Raw genomic sequence first — 20,777 nt, forward strand, 5'->3', positions numbered from 1 at the left:
GTCCATCAGCAGCCTTCGGAACATGCAAATAGGCCTCTCAAGTAGTTCTGATGACTAAGGCAATATTTTCATCTTTCCTAAATCATTGGTTTAAGTTATGGTCTTTTCTTTTGCCTCCCAGCAGGTATAAATACTGTAGCTCCAAATAGTTGAGCAACTTATCTTTTAAGGGATGATGGGAGCATTTCACTTGGTGTGTGGAATTCTAAGCAGACACAACAGTTCAAAATGAAGCTTACTTGGAACAGCTGAGATGAATCTGCACATACGTAAACAGGAGGGCAGGATAGATATGATACAATAATTATAGACATTGAATTAGCATCTAAAAGAAGCACCTCAAACAATAATTATTAAAAATAAAGCAATCCAGACCAATTAAATGTATCTAGAGAAGCAGTGTGCTTTCCCATCTCATAATTCCTTGTGTTTCTCATTTTTTTATTCTCACTGTTGCATCTCTTTGCTGTTGTAAAGAGCTCCCAACTCCAATGTTCACACAATGAAGCCTTTGATAAGGCAGCTTTATCTCACTTTTCCACATGTTCAACAGTAGCATATATCAACTTTATCTTCTCTGCTCATGAAGAAAGCAATTATTTAATGTCTTCTCCTCAAACTGATTTCACATGGGATGTGACATTTGTACAATAGAGCTCACAAGGGCCAGTACAGGGGCTTAGCATCTGCTCAACACACCCCAGATGCAATCACAATTATATATTAGAAGTTCTGTTCTGTTCTATGCTCTATTGCTGCTGTCGTGGCAAGCAGCAAAGAGGAAGGAGAATGCTGATGACACAACAAGGATGACATCTCAAGCTTTTGAAGAAGGCAGCAAAAAGAGTGGTGCCCTGGAGAGCAAGACAAGTGCGATGCATGGCACTGAGCTGAGAATGTGGCTGGGGGTCACAGTTCTGTTTTTTCTTGCTGTGTGCATGGCTGTGGAGGAAGCAATTGATGAAGGAATACCTTGTTCAAAGTACCAGCAAGCTTTCAACCATTCATGCTACGAGTTTGTTAGATTCCATCGAACCTTCACAGGTGCCCAGAGCTGGTGTGAGAAAGGAGGAGGGCACCTTGTCTTTATTCCAAATGAGGACACTCAAGAGTTCTTGCAAAAACATATTGCTGAGGATCAGGAATGGTGGATAGGACTGATCTCAAACTCCTTGCTGAATGAAACTACTGATGGTAGGTGGTTTTAAAATGTCTTTAAAATTGTATTAGCTCATGATGCTTTCTTAACATGGTAAAAATGCAGTGCCTTTGTAGATATCTGCTGAAAAGCCTCTGTCTTTTGTTGCTGTATCTTCAGATTTATATTAAGGTGTTTAACTGCCGGCTTCGCTTCCTTGTTGCATGTTATCATCCTTTCCATTGGCTCTTGTGGTTGTGTGAACACATGGTGAATAAGACCAGCTTGCTGACCCAGTGAAACAAATATCCTGTGTTAAGTCTCCAGTGGAAGCCAGTTCATCCCACTAGGAAGTGCTGCAAGGTCTGATGCAAGGGAAATGGTGAAATCTTGAGGCTGGGAGCACAGGTGGAAGTGGCAGTATCTCATTTCATGATTGTATCAGGTTCAATATAAAATGTAATTGAAGATCCTATCCACACTAAACCATCCCTGCTTCAGTAGGAGCAGGGCTACAGTCCTGCTCTGCGGGCTCTAATTCTATTACTGTGGAAAATAAACATCCAGGACACAATTTCTCTGTTCACAGGGTCAATAACTTGGCTGGACACTTCAAATATAAGCTACAGTAACTGGTACAAGGATCAGCCATCTCCCTTCTCATCCACATGTGGGTACATCCTGAAGAATGCCAAGTATCAGTGGGGTGTGACTGAAAATTGCAGCCAGGAATTTGACTTCATTTGTGAGTTTGGTAAGATACACCGCAGCTGGAACAGTGAAGTGAGTGTGCTATGATCACAGTGGGGCATTAATTGCCTTGTTGCTTCAAAGTAGCTGGGAAATAACTTAATGAACCTTACTAAATGTGAACAAGCAAAAAGCCATATAACCCCAGGAGGTGCTCTTTTTCCAGTGTGCTGATGTAAGACCTTATCCAGAGAAGGAAGAACCCACAAGTCAGTGAGAGATGTTAAGTGCTCAGCAAGCAGACATTGAAGCCTAGGGCTCCAGCAGAGGGTTGATAAAATAGAAATGGATCTGAGAGTGAATCTAATGTGTAGCTGTCCACATCTATAGTGGACATAAGATGGCCATGTTAAAGCATGGCTGCAAGAGTAAACTCCCACAACACCATAATACCCGGGCTAGGTGGGACATGTATGGCTGCCCTGTAAAAACACTCATTAATGTGCGCCAGAAAAATTTCTATTTGTAACTGCAGCAAAAATAGTCAGGCTTCCAGAGGCACCTCTCCTTGCAGCCTGGAGTGAGCAAAAGCGAGAGCAAGATTTTCTTGTTTCTTCTCAGACCCCTCCATCATGCGAAGTTCAAGGTTTTCCCCAGGTTAAGAAAGCAGACAGGAACCTGCACTTCCTGGGCTCAGACAGAAAATCCACAGACATTGTGTCCCTCAAACTGTGACTTGGAACAAACAGTTCTGGAAAGGAATGCTGGCAATAGCAATCCTTTCAACATATAGATATGAGGGGAATTTGTATTCCTCGCAGTTTGCACAACAATACTTTAAACTGCAGCTAGAACTGGGGTCACAAGCACCGTGGAAGGACAGTCTGGCTAAGGGCTCACTAATATAAAAAGGCTTCCAATCAAGTATGCAAGTACAGGTTACCACAAGCCCTAGAACTGCTACTGCCTTGTCCAGCTACTACTACTGACATAAATAAGTTGTTCTGCAATAAGCAAAGCTAATAAAGTTTTGTTTCCTATCCCAATTTTCTGTTCCACATCCCCTCCCTACGCTCCTCCTCAACACTCCCAGTTTACTCCCATATCCCCTGCATGTCCCACCTCTGCAAATACTTTTCACTACCTCACTCCCTCCCCTGCAGCTGCTCCAGAGCTCCAGGTGTACATGCTGGCCACTTGAATTCCATGTCTCAGAATAGGTAAACGCAGGGTTATAGTTCCCACTCCTCACAGAGGCATCGATGTAGCTCTTTCTCTTCTCCCTAGATACTGCATTTCATTAAGTTTTAGGGTGTTGGAGATTTATATCTATACATCAAATTTAGATGAAGATGACTAACATTAAAAATTACTGGGGGAGAGGAAACTGGCAGACAGCACAATCCCTTGAGTTTATTTTCCTTACAAAAACAGACTAAAATTATTTTTCCATTACAACAGTAGACAACTGTCTGTTTGTAAGGAAACTATCATCTGTTACCATAGGATCTGACTGAAAGCCCATTAAATTCAAAGAGCAACAATATCCTACACTACATTCATCATTCCACTACCCAGGAAACCAAGCCGAGATCAAGGCAGTTCTACCATTTGGTGCTCTGTAGGTTAGCAGTTTATTATAGTAAATATATATGTATCCAACCAGGGTTTGTACCTAGAAACATACATCAAGTTTTGTACATCTTTCCATGTGAAAGTTGCTGAGACAGCAAATACTGTGAGAAATCTTCATACAGAGAACAAAAAAAGGCATGAGATAATAGTCCATACTAGAATTTACCAGCACGTTACTTTTCAAGCTTATTTAGAGAGCTCTAATCTGCACACTGGTCATGTTGCTATAGTTACAGCCAGGCTTAGCTTTAGCCTTTAAATAACAATAGCACACAATTATTGCAGTGTGCACACACTGGCACTGTTAATCAAGGGACTTGATGGGAATGATTCAAACAACAAGGGGAGGACAATGTATTTAAAACTGGGACTGCTGAAACAAAAACATCCTTTTGCAACACTCCCATATGAGAGCAGTTATTCACATCCTCCTCTTCAGGGTATTAAGTATCCTGATTACTACACGATACTAAGAACTCTGAAAGATAATTAACTGCCCCAGATTAATCAAAGAATGAGGTGTATGCATTTAGAGCTATGACCTTACCCATCTGAGCAGTCCTACTGAATGAAGTCAGTCAAATATCACACAGGAACAAAGGAGTCTCTGTAGCAGAAATGGGATCAGCTCCACACTTAATATGCAAACTATTCTCCAAAGCAATTACCTGAATATTATGCAATCCATACATCTCTTTCGGAAGTAAGGAGTAACTTCAAACCTTCCAGTATTTCAGGTCAAACAAATGCTAGGAGTTTTCCACAAAAATACTATTTATTTTTATAATTAAAATATTTTATGCTTACTGAAAATGTCCTTAATGTTTTAATGCAGAAGAAACATAAATCTATTAATTTTGACTTTTTAAAAACAAAAATATTTAATTATTTTGTAATTTTCTTAGATTTACGTAATTGTTTAGCTTAAAAGGGAGAAAAGGGAAGAAAGAGAAACAAAACAAAATGGACATGCAGTAGAATTGTAGCAGGGTTTTTCAGAAATTCAAAAAGGTAATATTTGGGTTTTGTCTCCTGTTAGAATCTGGCCAGAGCATTGCTTGTGATAATTACAATGCCACTGTACAGTGTAGATCAGGAGAAGTTATTGAAATTGAAGAGAGCTTCTATGGGCGGAAGACCCCTCACTACTGTGTGTCAGAGACTCCTCTCCAGTTGGAAACAGATGAAGGCTGCAACTGGATCAGCGTCAAGGATGAAGTAGCAGGTGGTATCTTACAGCATTGCTTGTCAGAAACACAGAGTGTGAACCAAAGTTCCTTGTGCCTCAAATACTTTATCTTGTATTCCAGTAGAGTTAGCAAATGGGAAAGTGGATTATTCCTAAAATGAAGGGAATCACAGAGAACTTCTGACAGGGAGGAGGTTGCTACAGGAGGAGTTTTGTGAGGAGAAAAGATTCCGGAGAGGGGAGGAGCAAATAAAGGACAAGGGTGTGCCTGGCTACTCTCACTGTAGGATGAAAATATGTGAGCACACTGATTCCTTGACAAATTCAGTGGGATTCACAAGGTTAGACAGAGATGCAAGGCAACACATCCAGACAAACCTAACTCCAAACCAGGAGGGGTGAAAAGGCTGACACCCATGGGGACATGAAGGCAGGAGGGACCTGCTGCTGCCTGCCACATGCACACACCCTGCTGGAGCCAAGGGCTTGGATACTAAACAGTGACTGTGGCCTGTCCCCAGGGTGATTCTCAGGGCTTCCAGACAAAACTAAACAAAACATATAAGCTTTATTTTTTTGTATCTTTTCAAATTCAGTTTTGTTCCAATAAAAGGCAGTGGCACTAAGAAATGCCACACGATAAACAACACACTAAAGTCAAAGTGATGTGGAAATTTGTCTGGAAATCACAGACATGAATACTGCTCCTTCTGCCCCTTTTGTTTCTCAATCCTCTTTCATCTGAGCTGTTGTGACAGTAAAAGCAAAAGCCACTCGCTGATCTGAAATGCTCCTTTTCCAGGCCAGTGTCACAGTCTGCAGGCCTGCCAGGTGGCAGCAGATGGCACTTTCTTTGGAGATCCTTGTCCAGCTTTGGGAAGCTATTTGTCTATTCAATACCACTGCAAGGAAGGTAAGAGAGAGGGGGCACACCAAAATGCTGTGCTGTTCTTTGCTGTGACATCGCGACCATTCGTATTTATCTCAAAAATCACTGTTTCATACTCAGGGAAGAAACTGGAATAGTGATGATCACTGAAAATAGGCACAAAAATGTAAATTCTCTGTCCCAGTTGAGGGTTCTGGGTAGAATACAAAGCCCAGAAATTCCAACATATGAAACACATTCAGGTGAAACTATGCTCCAACAAGAATTTTGATTAGCAGTCATGGAAAAGAATCAGCTCTCTATCACACCACTAATGCACACAAATTAGCAGTAGTACCAACTGTGGTTTGGAGCAGGTTGGCTCTCAATGCCTGAAAATTAATTGAATTTTGTAAGAAAAGTAGATGAACACTGGCACTAAATTCTGTCATTCTGTTTTGCAGGTCTGCAGCTGGTTATGACAGACACATGTTTTGTCTTTGAAAATATCACAGTCACTTTGACCTGGCTGCTCTCTCCGTACTCTGGGAATCTTTCCTGTACCATTAGCACTGGAGATGGTCACACTATTGATCCTTACTACCCTCTAACGTAAGATATAGCTTTCATTTCTCTTCAAACAGTTACATTTCATTGCTTGCACTCTATTGAATATACCAAGTCTCATACATCAGATGTTAATAACTAGATAGCTTAAAAATAGGACATACCTATGAGAGACTTGGATTCTGCAAAAACCTGTTTTGAAATCAATACAAAATTTTATATTAAGATGCCAACCACAATCTTTCTGTTCTAACAAGTGTTTCTTATTTCCAAGACTATTTATTCCAGATCTTAAGACCCAAAATTAATGAAAACATGTCAGTAATTGCCAAACTACAAGCAAATATTATATCCTTAAGTTTAAAGAGTGTTTTTGGATAACAATTAAAATATAACAAGGACATTCTATAGTTTTTCTTTTGTTTTAATTGCATAAAAATCCTGTCTTTAATAGATCAAGCATTTTCCTGCTGGATTTAAAAATCAGATTTTGTCTTAGTGGTAGGAATGACATTTGAATGAATGAAATCCAGGGATGTGTTATCATTGAAGGTGAAGGACTTCCCAGGATGATCTTCCACAACAAGGAGCTGTTCTCTTTCTATTCTAGACTGGTCAGCAACCTTACATACATGTACTCCTCTCCTGGGGAGTTTACTGTTTTTGTGGAGTGCACCACGAGTGAGTGGCATGTCATGGCACAGAGGCAGGTGACTGTTCAAGATAAGGTGGACCAGCTCAGCATTACTGGGTGCTACAGCCAGTATGAAACAGGGAACAGCTCCCACTGCCGTACACTCTATGGGGAGGTGTTGTGGATCCAAGTTCAGCTCAGTGGAGGTGAGGATAATTTCTCTGCATGATTTAAAGGGAAGGATAAATATTATTGCCATCCATGAGATAGAAGCAGGATTTTCATTATGCAAAATAATCCTTCTTTTTAGTGGATGCTTTCCCTCTAATTGTTGTATTCCTGCAATTTAATTCTCTCAGTTCCCCTGGAGGGGTTCCTCCTCAGAGATATTTCACCATCCAAAGCATAAGTATAAACTCTTTTTTTCCTGCTGACAGCATGAGCATAACTTCAGTCACAAAAGTCCACATGATGCTAGTCAGAATATTTCCGTATTTGAAGTTAGAAATTCATGGAAATACTCTCTGATTAGAGTAAGAGAATCAACTTTGATCTGGACACATTTGCTGGTGTACATTTCTTTCTCATTTCAAGTTCCTGGAAGCCACATATGTACTGAAAAAAATTAAAATTCAGTAGTGTATGTTTGAATTCTTCTCAAAACATTCCCAGCAGAAAACACACGACAGATTTCCATTAAGTCACCTTAAGTAACTTTATTAAAAATTACTTCATTGCTGCCATGTTCTTGTGACTCCTGTATAAACACTGGAATGCTGCACAAAGCAGCTGGAATTTGTTGGCTTATTGCACAAGCTGTGAGTAATTTTCATCTGTGTTTTTGCAGGCAATGGAGTAACCTACAGTATGTTAGCAGATAACGTGACACTGACTGAATCCAGTGCAAAGGAAGGTCTTGCCCCCCATAACATGACACTCAGCAGTGCCTCTCAAGAGCTGATAGGCCCAGGGATACATCAGCTGGAAATCCGAGCATCCAAGAACACGAAGGCGTTGGAGATCTCTGAGCATATTGCTGTTCATTTAATTGAGCCAGTATCTGGAATTCAGGCTGCAGTAGCTTCCCACACTCTGCAGCTGGGGGAGGATTTGGAAGTGAATGTCTCTGTGTCCCGTGGTGCCCCAGAGAAGCTGATGTTTGAGGTGGTTGGACCCAACCAAACCCACTGGCACAAAGCAGATGGCCCTCGTGGGGAGCCGTGGACATACATTGTGCCTGTGCCCTCGGAAGGTACAGCACACTGACACCTCCTCTGCTTCCTGGACATCACACATCAGTACAGGTCACAAAAACGGGCACAGCATCCTGGGCTAGGGGACAGTAATGTACACCTGAATTTGGCACCTTTTCTGACTGCTCAGAGTTAGCCTTCAGAGCAGGATGAACAGAACAGTCCTATGTCCTATGTTTAATGAGCTGAAAAACTGAGCTGGCAAATGGCTCTGCATACGCAGACTCAGAGCAAGGCTTCACCTGATTCTTGCAATGCAAGAGACACAGTGAAAAGACATAGAGTTTATTTTTTCATGGCACCATCTGATTGAAGTACAAATGAGGATATTTTCTTGAATAACAAAGTGCTTTCCTCCTGTTTGTTCATAATGTTTCAAGTTTAGGTTGCTCTGCATTTTACACTGAAGTAATTCATGATCTGAGGAGTTTTCAGCAGAGGTGACAAATAAAAGGGGAGTTTTTCTGTGTGTCTGTTTCCAACACATAACTTTTGATGGAGTTACTTATGAATAAACATTTTAGTAATATTATCCTTCCATTATTACATAGTCAAGGCCTTTAAAATGTGGAATTAGGCAGATTGTGCTTAAGAGTTAATTAACAGTGGCAGAAGATAAAAAGGTTTCCACCTCTAATGAGCTATTCCAGCCCCATGCCAAAGTGGGAACACTAGAAGCTAATTATGATTTCATTTCATATTTTAAAATTATTAAATATTAAAGTTTTATTTGTTCTCCCTGTACCCATTTGAACATCCCTTCCCCATAGGCAGAAATTTTCAAACAAGATAGCTGCTGTCTCAAGATGCCTGAACTCATCTGGCCTCCCGTGTTTGTACATCTCTAGTTTCCTGTGTGATGGTATCCTAGTTGGCTGACAAAGAATAGCATGACAAGGGCTAGGAAAAGGACAGCTGAGTTATTAAGAAGTTGAGATAAAGGGGAAAAACATTCTAGCAGTGGACCCCCATCAGAAACCCCCCTGAAAACTCTTATCAGAAAAGAAGGGGGTTTTCTTTCAAAATTGGATATTATACCTCAAACTTGTTGGACTGGACCCACTGGTACTCTTAACTGCCCCTTTGCCTTCTCTAGGTACTTTTCTAGTGAAAGTGGTGGCCATGAATGCCTTCTCAAACATGAGTCTGGATCTTGGATTCATCACTGTGTTGGCAAACAGTTCCCATAAAAAAGGTAATTGCATTAATCTGACAGTGCTGGTTTTGACCACGTAAGTGTCTTTTTGCAATCAGAGCATTTCACGGAGTGTTTATGGTTTGCATGTAGTAATTGCTTTCCTTCCAGCAACAGTGCTGAAAACTTTTGTGGAGGCTTCTTCCTGATGAAGGCAGATTCCCTTACTTTGATGTAGTCATAAATTAGCATCACTCTGTATATGTAACACATTGCACATTTGCTGATTGTCCTAGAAATAATTAGTGAAGTTTATGGCTCAGGACATAGCTTTAAAACCAGAAAATATTTTCATCACAGCAGTCTCATAAATTGCTGTCACTAGTGGCTTCTAGATGGCTCATCCTTACATTTACAAGAGCAGATTATAGCAGAAATAAAATAAATGTAGTACTAATTGTATTGAAAGTTTTCCAGTGCTTTCCATGAATTTTCCTTTGTACATCAGTGAAACTCCATCATTTTCTGTGAATACATTTTGATTTATACCATTATGTTTGAAGAATCAGGATCACATCCTTTGTAGTCTGTGATGAGCCTGTTGTTACCATTTTACCTGTTTGGCTGGGCTGTTTATCACAGCCTCGGAGTCTGATTCTTACAGCCTCATCTTTCACATTGTCAGCAGTCAAATCCTGTGGATTTAAGTCATATTTACTGAGGATGTCTGAAAGCTTCACATGTATCACTAAAATATTCTGTTCTTTTTTTGCATTAAACAGATTCTGCTAAGGAAGAAGGCAGCTACAAAACAAATACCCGAAAGAAAAATGTAAGTATTATTTAAAGACCTTTCTTAAAATTGCATAGAAATTTTTCTTACCAGTGAAAGTGCTGTATAAGACAGTATTTGCTATTTGTAGCATAGTAAATTATGGACTAGTTGTTCTGTTCCCCATATGGCTTAACACAAAATCTACACAAGTCTTGGAGACAAATGCATTTACAGGCGTTCCATCCACAATTCATAAAAAAGATTAAAGAAAATGAACTTTTCACAACAATTCAGTTTTGGAAGTTCAAATGTGTTTAGATGAATTTTTAATTCATCTACTTGACTAATGCAAACTTCTCTCTGAAGAGTGATCCTTCAAGTAGATTTTAATATATTTTATATGGCTCCCAAGTGTTTCCTACTTCTGTATTGGAGTGTTGAAATTATTTTGCAATGAAAATTTTTCCACTGTATGGCAAACTAAGAAGTTAATGATACACCAATTGCTAGCAGCTGTCCAAATTGAAACAATAAAAATGCCAGATAGAATATTTTATCATCTTAAAAGTCTCATTTTTAACTGTAACACTAGCAGACAGACATCTGCTATGGGAGATTTACTGCTCCACTAGAAGCCATCATGCTTTACAGATTGCCCATAAGAATATACTGCATCAGAGGAATATAAATCTAATACAAACCCAGGTTTACCACAGTTTGGTACACAGAAAGACAAACTCAGCCACCCCTCCTTCTCTTTGTTTATGGCTGCAGTGCATCCAATAATAAAAAGATAAGAAAGGGATGTGTCAGAAAACAAATGTTTTTTCAGGGGTTGGAGGTCTTGGTTCAGATGTGAAGGTTTAATAGGAATTAGTTTCCTAAGTACCTGGTTTTGAAAATGGGAGCTGCACTCCTAAAACAATTCTGCATTTGGGAGAATTTTGCCACACAATTTTTCTGCAGAAGCCGTCTGCTTCTATTCCCATAGCTTCTACTTCCATTCTACCTCTGATAAGGGAAAGATCTTATAAATGACAGATCTGCATCCAGTGATTTGGGATCTAAACTTTCAGACCTTTTTCATTACAAAGAGGCAAAGTGTGTGTGTGTTTATACATGTTTGTGTACTAACTGATACATATACTTCTTATTTAGGATCACAAAATATATATTAAACCGAATCGTCATGTGGATCCTTTCACGACTGTTACACTTGGCTGGCCAGACAACAACAATAATTTCAGTTTTCTCTGGACCTGTGGTTTGTGCATTTCCTGAACTTTTTTTCACCAACTTGTACTTGATGAGTAACAAACTCACCTTTGTGTCAGATCCAGTGCTGAAAATCTGACTTAAAAATGTTTCACTTTCTGGCTTTAAAATTTGCCACTCAGTGTACATGAAGAAGGTCCTTATACCCAACCCTAGTTTTGGCACCAAACTAATTATGGTATACCATGTGGCATAGTACTCCATTTTGTCTTCCAACAAAGGTTTCAGTTTTTCAAGATCTACCTGTCCTAAGCTGCACTCTCATAGCCAAGGACTAGTCCCAGGTGACTTACACTGTTAGGCATTTGCATTTGCAAAGTACCTGTGCCTCAGTAAAACAGCATAATTAACATTAAACATGATGCAAAACCATTTCTGGCTGAAAACAGGATTGAGATTCAGGCCATCTGTGTTCTACCCCCATAATTATCCCTGACCTCATACATGACTTTGGAAAAGCCTGTACTCTGAATCCAGGTTACCAACTCTTTAAATTGTGTTCAAGAAACTTGTCTATAAAGCTCTTTGAAACTTATGGCAGGAAAGTCCTTTATAAGATGCTGTTCCAACTATAAAGGAAATGTTTCTGCAGGAGCTTGCTGGCCTGCCTGGAAGGAATGTGTGAAGCAACAGATAATCCTAATCAACCAAAGTGAGGTGCAAATCCCACCTTCCTGCCTTCCTCCTCCAAAATCAGCAGTGACTGTCAGGGTTACTGTCCGAAACCATGGCAGTGAAGAGGGGCAGGATGAGCAATGTCTCTATGTGACTGCAAAAAAAGAGCTGCAACTGGAAATCAGGTCTGTTTTTAAACCCTGGTATTCACTGGTCAATATTATTACTGCACAAGCATAGTGCAAGGCCACAGTTTCCAATAAGAATGATAATAAAGTGGTATTGTACTTTTAGAACCATATGATCATGGAATCACAGAATGGTTTGGGTTGGAAGGGACCTTAAAGATCATCTTGTTCCACCCCTCAGTCGTGGTCAGTGGTACCTTCAACTAGATCAAGTTACTCCAGCCTGACCTTGAACACTTCCAGGGATGGAGCATCCACAGCTTCTCTGGGCAACCTGTGCCAGGGCTTCAACACCCTCACAGCAAAGAAAACTTAATGTTCTAAATCCATTTGCACCTTACCATTATAAAAATTACTGACCAAATAGTCTTACTGCATTTTTCAGTCCATGTTTCTGAACACAATCCTTTTACAAACTGACACACATTCTTCCAGAAAACACTTTGGGTTTTTGACCCCACTACATCCTTCCAGTGTTGAAGATTTCAATTTGTCAACCTCATTGAAACAAAAGGAATAAATGCCGTAAGATAAATCTGAAATTTCTCCCAGACATCTCATATTATGTCTAACTCCTATCTTACTTCTTTACAGGTGTGAGGCAAACTGCAAGCCAGTGAATGTTAGTGATGAAGTTGTTTTGAGTGTCTCTGGACAGGAGGACTCCCCGGCCATGTATTATAACTGGTATTTAGATAATGCATTCCAAAACAAGGTGAGAGCACCAGATTTGTCAAAAATACTGCACACACAAAAATAAATATCCACAAAGCCATATGGCCTTGGAGGGATATTTTGTCAAGTGGATGGTTAGAAAAGAGTAGTGAAGACTGAGACAAGTGGTTGCCTGGGTTGGGAGGGGTTATAATGAAGGGCACCAAACTGCCACCCTGCTCCTTATGAATCACACCAGAAAGAAAAGCAAAGAGCCTCTACTGCCATTTGTTCTTTTCTATCTGATTTTCCAGTCTACAGCCCTCCCTCTAGCCTGTGGCCTGACTGGTTTCCAGCAGAACTCTTTGAATTTGCTTCAGAGCAACACATCCATGTTGAGAATGACCAGCTCCTTCTTGCAGACACAGGGAGAAGCTTTTCAGATTAAAGTAACAGGTAGGGGCTAACAGGGTTTTTAGGGTTTTACAGACCCCTTTGAGATTGTCTCTGCTGACACATCACATTGATGTCACACACGCATAGCCTCCCTGACAAATATGAAGATAAATAAGTCCATAAGTTGAAAGTTGTTACATTATATGTGAGTTCTTTAAAATAATGAAGAGCTAAGTTTGTTCTGGGGTGTCTTAGAGTAGGAGAAATTTGATTGTAGCTCCGATCCTTTTTAGCCCAGCTATTAGAGCCAGAGGCTGCACAGAACTTGGCGATTTTATGCAGAAAGAAAATTTGACCCTATTGTTCAGGAACTAAAAAACTTTAATACTAGAAAATAACAAAACAGCAAACCAAAGAGTTTGTATTGAACAAACCAGGTCAGATGGTACAGGGAGGCTAGTTCTATGCACAAGGGCAAATGGACAAAAGCAGCTATTAGGGTATGTTGGGGGTATTTATAAATTTGGAGGAGTGGAGGAATTAGGGCAGAGTTTAGGGAGGGATTCCAATAAAGAAGGGCGATTAGGAATATTAAAATTATTGCAGCAAAAAAGGAATCAATGATAACAAGGGAAGCAGAGAACTTTCTGGCAATGATGAACATACTACAACTGGAGGATTCTGGGGGTGATTCTTTTACGCTCTACTGTTGAAAGGGTTTTCCCATGGCATTAAGCCATGATCCTCCATACTTTTATCAGAGCTAACTCCAACATTCAGTTATCTTACTCCAATCTGGTAATAACTTTGTTACGGCTCACCTGAAACGAAGCTATGCTAAATCAAATAATAGACCTTTGCTTTACAATGCAAACATTAACATATTTGAAATAGTTCTTTTCCTCTTACGGTTTACTCAGGGGCAGACAGCCCCGCGGCTCGATAGGCGCTGTTGGGGCACGGTCACGGCTGACGCTCTGCTCCCTCCACTGGCAGCCACGACTCAGCGAGCCTTCGGGGAGGGATCGTTCCTGGTGAGCGCCGTGCCCCCGCCCGAAGCCCCCGGCTGTGCCGTGAGTCCCGGGCACGGCTCGGTGCTCACCGCCTTCCGAGTCTCCTGCGGCGCTCCCGGCTCCGAGGGCTCGGGCCGCTCCAGTCCTGGCAGGCGGCTCACGTACTGCTTCTATGTGACACCAAGTAAGTTCCGAGGAGAGCTGTTTGGCTTCTCCTAACAGGAGCGAAGGCACAGCCTGCCCTGCTCTGCCGGGACGCTGCTCACGAGTGAACCATGCCCTGGTCCCCTGTTCTTAAAGAGCAGGGGTGGCTCTGCGGTGTGTGGTCCCTGACCCCTTCTTTCCCCTTTCAGATTCTCTCCTGGATTGTAGCCCAGATCCCGAACTCTTCCCAGTTTATCTTCCACTTGGAGAAAAGGAAAATAATTTTGTTTTACCTGTGACAATTATCGTTAGCAACAATTTTGGTGAAACGGCTCAAACAAATGCTTCAGTGAAGGTACACGGTGGAATTAATTTATTTTGAGAACTCTCAAGATGATAACTAACCCATAACTGACTTTTGGAGCTTGTTTTAGATATATTACTTCCTTCTGAATGTGCTATAATCATCATTTTTCTATCTAACAGAGACTATTCTCTGAGTGCTCGAGGTCAAAAGATCTTCCACTGCCCTTTTTTCTAGAACAGAATTCTAAAAGAACTGTTTGGATATTGATTGAGTAGTGTAAGCCTAATTACTGAGTCTAGAATTACTCTGTGTAGGCCCCAAAAGCCTCCTGCTTCATCTCCAGTGCCACAGTAAGGAGACCCTTATCAGGTCATTAAAAAGAAAACATTTAAAATGGGGAACACGAAGTTTTATGTCCCGCTCTATCTAGGCTGTCATTAAGATGATCATGGAAGCTGTTAAAAGAAAATTGTGACAGCCTTGGCGATGTTAAGAGCATATGTGATTCCTTCATCAGGTTGGACCTGCAGATATGATGGATGGGAACCTGACCCTGCAGGCTGTGATATCTGAGAAGGCAAACACCATCCTAAAAGATGGGAACAACAGCATGAGTCTCTTCCAGCTGTACAAGTCAGTGACATCTGTCCTTAATCAGCAGATCCAAGAGGAAAGCTTTAACATGTCTTTACAGACAAATACACAAAAAGAGGTCAGCAGAACACTTGCTTTCTTGCAGTACAATGTCATAATGGACTCTTCATATTCTTTGACAGTTCTTAAGTAATAAAAAGCTCACATATCACCACTTGAAATCAATGGTTTCAAGTATCTAGCATCTGTCCTAGTGTTTGGCACAGCTAGTTTTCAGGTTTCAGCTAGTTTTCACTATTTGTCTACATAAATTATTTGTTTTATCACTCATCAGTAAAACAGTTAATTCTCCATTGTTATTTCAGTAATTTAAACTAGTTAATCTAAACCTGATTTTCCAAAGCAATTTAGATATCAGTAAAATGGCATCTCCAGTGGGATAAATATACTATCTAATTTTCCCCAAAAGCGCTAGATGGCAGGTAATTTTCTTTTGTCCATTTTAGCTACCAGTGGATGTTTCAGTCATAAGCTGATATTTGTACAGTGCTTTGAGTGCCTCAGATGAAGAGATCTAGAGAATGTATCCTTCAATTAAGATTCATTATTTGAATAACATCAATCACACATGGCTCTGCTTTCTCTGGAAGTGGCATTTGCACAGTAATTCACATACATTAGTACAAATTCTCACAAGTAACTCTCCTTTGCTCTTAATGGATGTTAAGTGTATGAATTCTCTATGCTGGGAGCTAACATAAAACTCGTGATTATATAATTACTAGGGCAAGTGGCATCATGTCAGTAGAACTAATATCAGCTCAAATGATCCCTGTTGTGGAGCCTTACTCTACTGCATAGCTTACAGCAAGCCTGGCTGCCAATACACAGCACTACTTCCACAGTCTTAATTAGCATCTTGTTCCTTTGCCTAATTATTCTTTTTCATCCCAAGCTCCGAGGGCTGATGCTGACAACTCTCTCTGTTGTTAACATAACATCAATGCAGACTGCTCTGAAGATGTCAGAGGTGCTGAAAGAAATCACTTATAGGAGTGAAGAGCTCTCTGTCTCAGCACAGGTAAGACATCTTATATCTCCTCACACTAAAAGTAGAGACTCTAATTATCCCATTGACCTTGGAAGAGTTTTAGTGCCTTATAATTACCTGTTCTTATCCATTTTTTCAACTGTACCAGCATGTGCATTTTGACCAGCAGTATTTTGACTCTGTTTAGAGTAAGCAAATTCAACTCTCAGATATTGTCTCAGCAATCTCTACAATCCAGGCTATGACCATTACATTTATCATATATCTGTGAGACAGAATCCTTAACTTTTAGTCAGAAACATGTCAGGGTGTATGTTTTCTCTTGTATAACACTTTTAGAACCCTGAAGAAGAATGGCCCCAAGAGGGTTTTTCTAGAATTGCTCACATTCATTCATGCCTATTCCTGGCACTGCACAAAATGCACAATGGTCAGGGAACATGTCAGCACCCAGAGGAACTGGGCACAAATGTGCAGCTTGGTCTCACAAAAGTGTCTTTTGAATATTGTGTGGCAAAAAGACATTATTAATAGATGATGCTATTTATGCTTACAGGGTGACCATACAGCAGAACACAACAAAATGTTACTAGGGGAAGTTTCCCAAATATGCAGGCAATAAAAACAGCTGTCCTGATTTCTGATGTATTATAGAGCTGGAGGCAGACAATGTCTTGGGAGCATTTCAGTAGGATGTGGTTAACTTTGGTAAGACAAGAACACAGCTCAGGTCCAGCCCTCACCCTACAGAAAGGTTGCTCAGTGTTCACAGGCTGTGATGTGCCCAAGCCTGCAGTGAATTTGCTTGGCTCCTTCACTATCCTGGGCTAAAATCTGGCCAGTGCTTTCCCAGTCACAAAGATGCATCCCGGCACAAAATAAAAATTGGAAAACTCATTCTTCCTTGGCAGTTAGCACTTTGGCACTAAAAAACGTATAATCTAATTTATTACTTTACTGTACATCTAAAAGCTATCCTTGTCCAGGGTTTGACAGACAAGCTTCTTTCAGATGTTATTCATCTTTTTATGGATTACATTTATAGAAGTAGGATGCATTTTTCATGCCTCTATTTCATTTTGTTGTACCATCTAGTATATGATCTTCTTTAGCATTTGAAGTATTATCCCAGAAGAAATAATCATAGTAAAAACAGTCTTAGCCACTAGTAGTCACAAGAATTTACTGACATAGCAATATTCAGTAAATGACACAAGTGTCACTTCTGTCATTTGTAGTGCCAGCACATTTAAGCTGCTCCCTGTGTTTCTCTGCAGGTGGAAGCCAGCAACACTCTGAAATATGTCAGTGCCTCCTTGCTTGCTGTAAACACAGAGCACAGCAGAGATGGTCAGGAGTTAAAGGAAGCAGCCAACTATCTGTTTAATGCAGTGAGCAATGTTCTTAAAGCTTCTGTAGAAATCAGAGCTGGGAACATTTCAGTGCCAGAGGCAGAACAGGTAATTAGATTTGGTCCAGTTTGTACTGTACTGTGTGTGAATATTTGTTTGCTTTGGGAGGTTTTTAAATTCTCTGGTGCCTCTTTTGTTTTTAAATTGGTGCTGGGAAGGGTTCATTGTGACACCATGATGGACTTGAATATCAGAGGAAATTTCTCCCCAGTTAGATATGCTAGATTGAATGTCTGGTAATGAAGATGATGGAGGCCTCTTGAGATTTGTTACACTGAAAGCTGAACAGGACAGAGAACACAGCATCAGTTCTGACCCCTAATTGATGACAAGCACATTGTGATGTTTTTCAGATTTGTTTCTATCTCCTACTTTTGCCCCATAATCCAAGGAAGCCACAGGTATTAAATATTCATGATTGCCACCACTACGTCACAGCTTGAACCAGCTCTGGTTGCTGCTTACACTTTTGCAGAAAGCTCTGATTATCTGTTCAGAAAGGTGTAACATGTTTATTTTGTCTTACCCTTTCCTGTCTATATGTGAATTGTCACAGCTGACTCTGTGAGTTTCCTGGGATGAACATACCTTAGTTTCATCCCTGCAGGGAGTAGGGACAAAATAAACCTAACCTGAGAGAAAAGATTATGAACTGGAAAAGTTTCCCAACAATAACCCATTAATAATACACAACTGATATGTAATTAGGTCTTGCTTTTCCAAGTAACTAAACACTAACATGTGCAGCTAAGGGCATTAATACACAAAAGTACACTAATATATTGGTTGATATCATGATTGTAATTTCAGTGTGTAGACGTTATAAATACTACAATATAGAAGTAAAATCTGTAAGGCTATCTGCAATGTTTCAATGAGAATTACAGAAACTGAATTGCAATAGAATAACTTTCTCTGAGATTAGGAAGCTCATCACCAAGTTTGCCAGTTTAGTAAGACACTAAAATTGAATGGAAGCAATGACAAATAATGTGCAGCTTGATGATCCTGAGTACCTTTGTTGTAAGTTTCCTCCTCTAATTCTTTTCCAGAGTTCAGTGTCACACCAGCTCCTGAGTACAGTTGAAAATCTCCAGAGTGCCCTTCTGTTTGGGAAGGCACCAGGTGATGAGCCAACCGTCCTCACCTCTCCCTCTGCCACAATGTATATGCACAGGTAACAGCTGCAGTGTCACCCACTGAAGCTTCTGAGAGCTACAAATTTTAATTCCATTGTGCTTAAACAGAATGTTTGCAAATAACTAAATATTGTAGCATACTGACAATTTCAGTAGTGCAACAAGGCGGTTGGTGACTGATAGTGGAAACAGCTTGGGCTCCAGGAGCATCACCTTAGAAATCCCCATGCTGTGTGTTCTTTAACCAGCAGAGAATTGACTACAATTTCCTGAATGAGGCAGTAGTCACCTACTTTTGAAATTATGCAGAAAACTCATGTCGTGCCAGCTAAGGGTTTCTTTTATTTTCCAAGTTGCCAATAATGACATGTTATATGGAACTGTAACCAGCTTGGCAGAAGCAAATATAAACCTGAGGAGTCTGACGAGCATTTACCATTCCCTATAATCATCTCTGAATTGCTCCCCGAGAGCCTGGTTTTCATCCACATCAAACTACATTCAAATCGAGAGCATGTTCACACAGAAATCAAGTCCTTCAAATAAGTACATCTTGGTACAACTTTCTCTCCAGATATGCCAATTTCACCCCTTTTTTGATGATTCTGTGGTAGCATGATGTGAAGTACTTAATCAGGGACAGATTCATGTATGAAGTATTTACTGGCAGACTTAGAAATAGTTCTGCAACTAAGTTACACTCATGAAGAGAGAAAGCTTTCTCTATAGATATGAAGCCCATGCTATTGATGTTTGGGTTTTTTCTGGTGTTTCTTTTTCCTTTTATTAATTTTTTTTCTCTTTTATTCTGCTTTGCTTATGCCCAACCCTAACTGGACAGATTACAAACAGAAAACATGGATAGCACATCCATTAACATCTCAAATTCCAGCTCTGCCAGCTTTACTCTCCCACCTGCTTCCTCTCTCAATGTTTCAGGAGTTAATGGTGAAACAGTGGATATAAGGGCAAGTAAAGAGCTTTTATCTAACTCTGTCTGATATCCAGCTTGCATTCCTGATCTAATGGTTTTAGAATCGATTATCCATTCACAAAGAACACATAAGCACACACCATTGCTTCTGTCATGCCAAGAAAATAATTTGAAAATATTGGTCAAAGAAGCCTTCATTTATCTTAATTGCATGAGGTTGGTTCAGCAAGTTAAGGACAACTGAATTCTTAAATTCCACATCCCATCAGCCCCTTCCATACACTTTGATTCACTGGTGCATGGCAGGAGCAGGCAGTGGAATGAATCAATACCTACAAATCTATTTGCTGTTTGTTTACATCTTATGCTCTGAGGAGGATGCAACAGCTCAGAGTCCAAATCACATTCAAAGTAACCTGCATCAGCTTTCTTTCATCCCAGCAAGGGATGGGTGCTGAGGGTGGGGGCACTCAGATCCTGCAGGAGACAAATGTGATAATGGTAGCACATCTCCCCCATCTGAATTAGAACATGTGGTTTTTTCCCTCAGAACAATAAATTTCATATAAATGTCATATTTTCATCATAAATTTTCTGAATATCTCTCTGGTTGATTTGACCCTCTCAGGAGACCCCTCAAATACCTGCAAACATTTGTTTTTTTCATTGCACCTTTTCCAAATCTGGCAAAAACGTGTCATGGTGTTTGGAAACAATAAAGATTGTTGTATACACTTCAGAATGAAAATAATTTTCAAGGTTTATAGACCCACCTTAGAGATAAGGCAGAGTGTTATTTAAATCTGTATACAGACTTCTTCTAGTCAACTTCTATTTGGGTCTAAGCTCAATCTTTAACTATTTGGTAATTCAGAGTATGAATAAATTGAAATATTGACAATAGCTCAGTTGTCTGATTGTTAATGTCTTCTAACAGATGGTGAGCTTTGCCATGAATCCCTTTTACTCCAGTGACAACAGTTTTGACATCAGTGGAACAGTGGGAGGTCTAAGTCTATCTGGTCTGGATGGTTTGATCATACCAGTCAGCAACCTCAAAGAGAACATTGAGGTAAGTCCACTATATCCTAACTCTCACTCTCTTTTCCTATTTTTTCCTTTCTCTGTTAACAAACTGTCTTTTGTGTTATCATTTTTGAGGTGAACACAA

General features: G+C 40.1%; 1 protein-coding gene across 1 annotated transcript in view; it reads left to right on the top strand.

Moving 5' to 3' along the window:
- The first annotated feature begins 744 nt into the window (after nt 1-744).
- The window catches only part of LOC134048357 (polycystin-1-like protein 2), a 35,895-nt gene continuing 15,862 nt past the window's right edge, over nt 745-20,777 (top strand). The window contains 22 exon segments of the mRNA XM_062500084.1: nt 745-784; nt 787-1,194; nt 1,728-1,892; nt 4,503-4,688; nt 5,455-5,565; nt 5,985-6,132; nt 6,698-6,927; nt 7,569-7,973; nt 9,071-9,169; nt 9,892-9,941; nt 11,043-11,148; nt 11,752-11,959; nt 12,557-12,677; nt 12,931-13,072; nt 14,009-14,209; nt 14,379-14,524; nt 14,994-15,188; nt 16,026-16,151; nt 17,399-17,581; nt 18,586-18,710; nt 19,514-19,640; nt 20,544-20,678. Of these exon segments, the coding sequence (XP_062356068.1) occupies nt 745-784; nt 787-1,194; nt 1,728-1,892; nt 4,503-4,688; nt 5,455-5,565; nt 5,985-6,132; nt 6,698-6,927; nt 7,569-7,973; nt 9,071-9,169; nt 9,892-9,941; nt 11,043-11,148; nt 11,752-11,959; nt 12,557-12,677; nt 12,931-13,072; nt 14,009-14,209; nt 14,379-14,524; nt 14,994-15,188; nt 16,026-16,151; nt 17,399-17,581; nt 18,586-18,710; nt 19,514-19,640; nt 20,544-20,678 (3,657 nt within the window).

This window comes from Cinclus cinclus, chromosome 11 (assembly GCF_963662255.1).
Source record: "Cinclus cinclus chromosome 11, bCinCin1.1, whole genome shotgun sequence".
Taxonomy (NCBI): domain Eukaryota; kingdom Metazoa; phylum Chordata; class Aves; order Passeriformes; family Cinclidae; genus Cinclus; species Cinclus cinclus.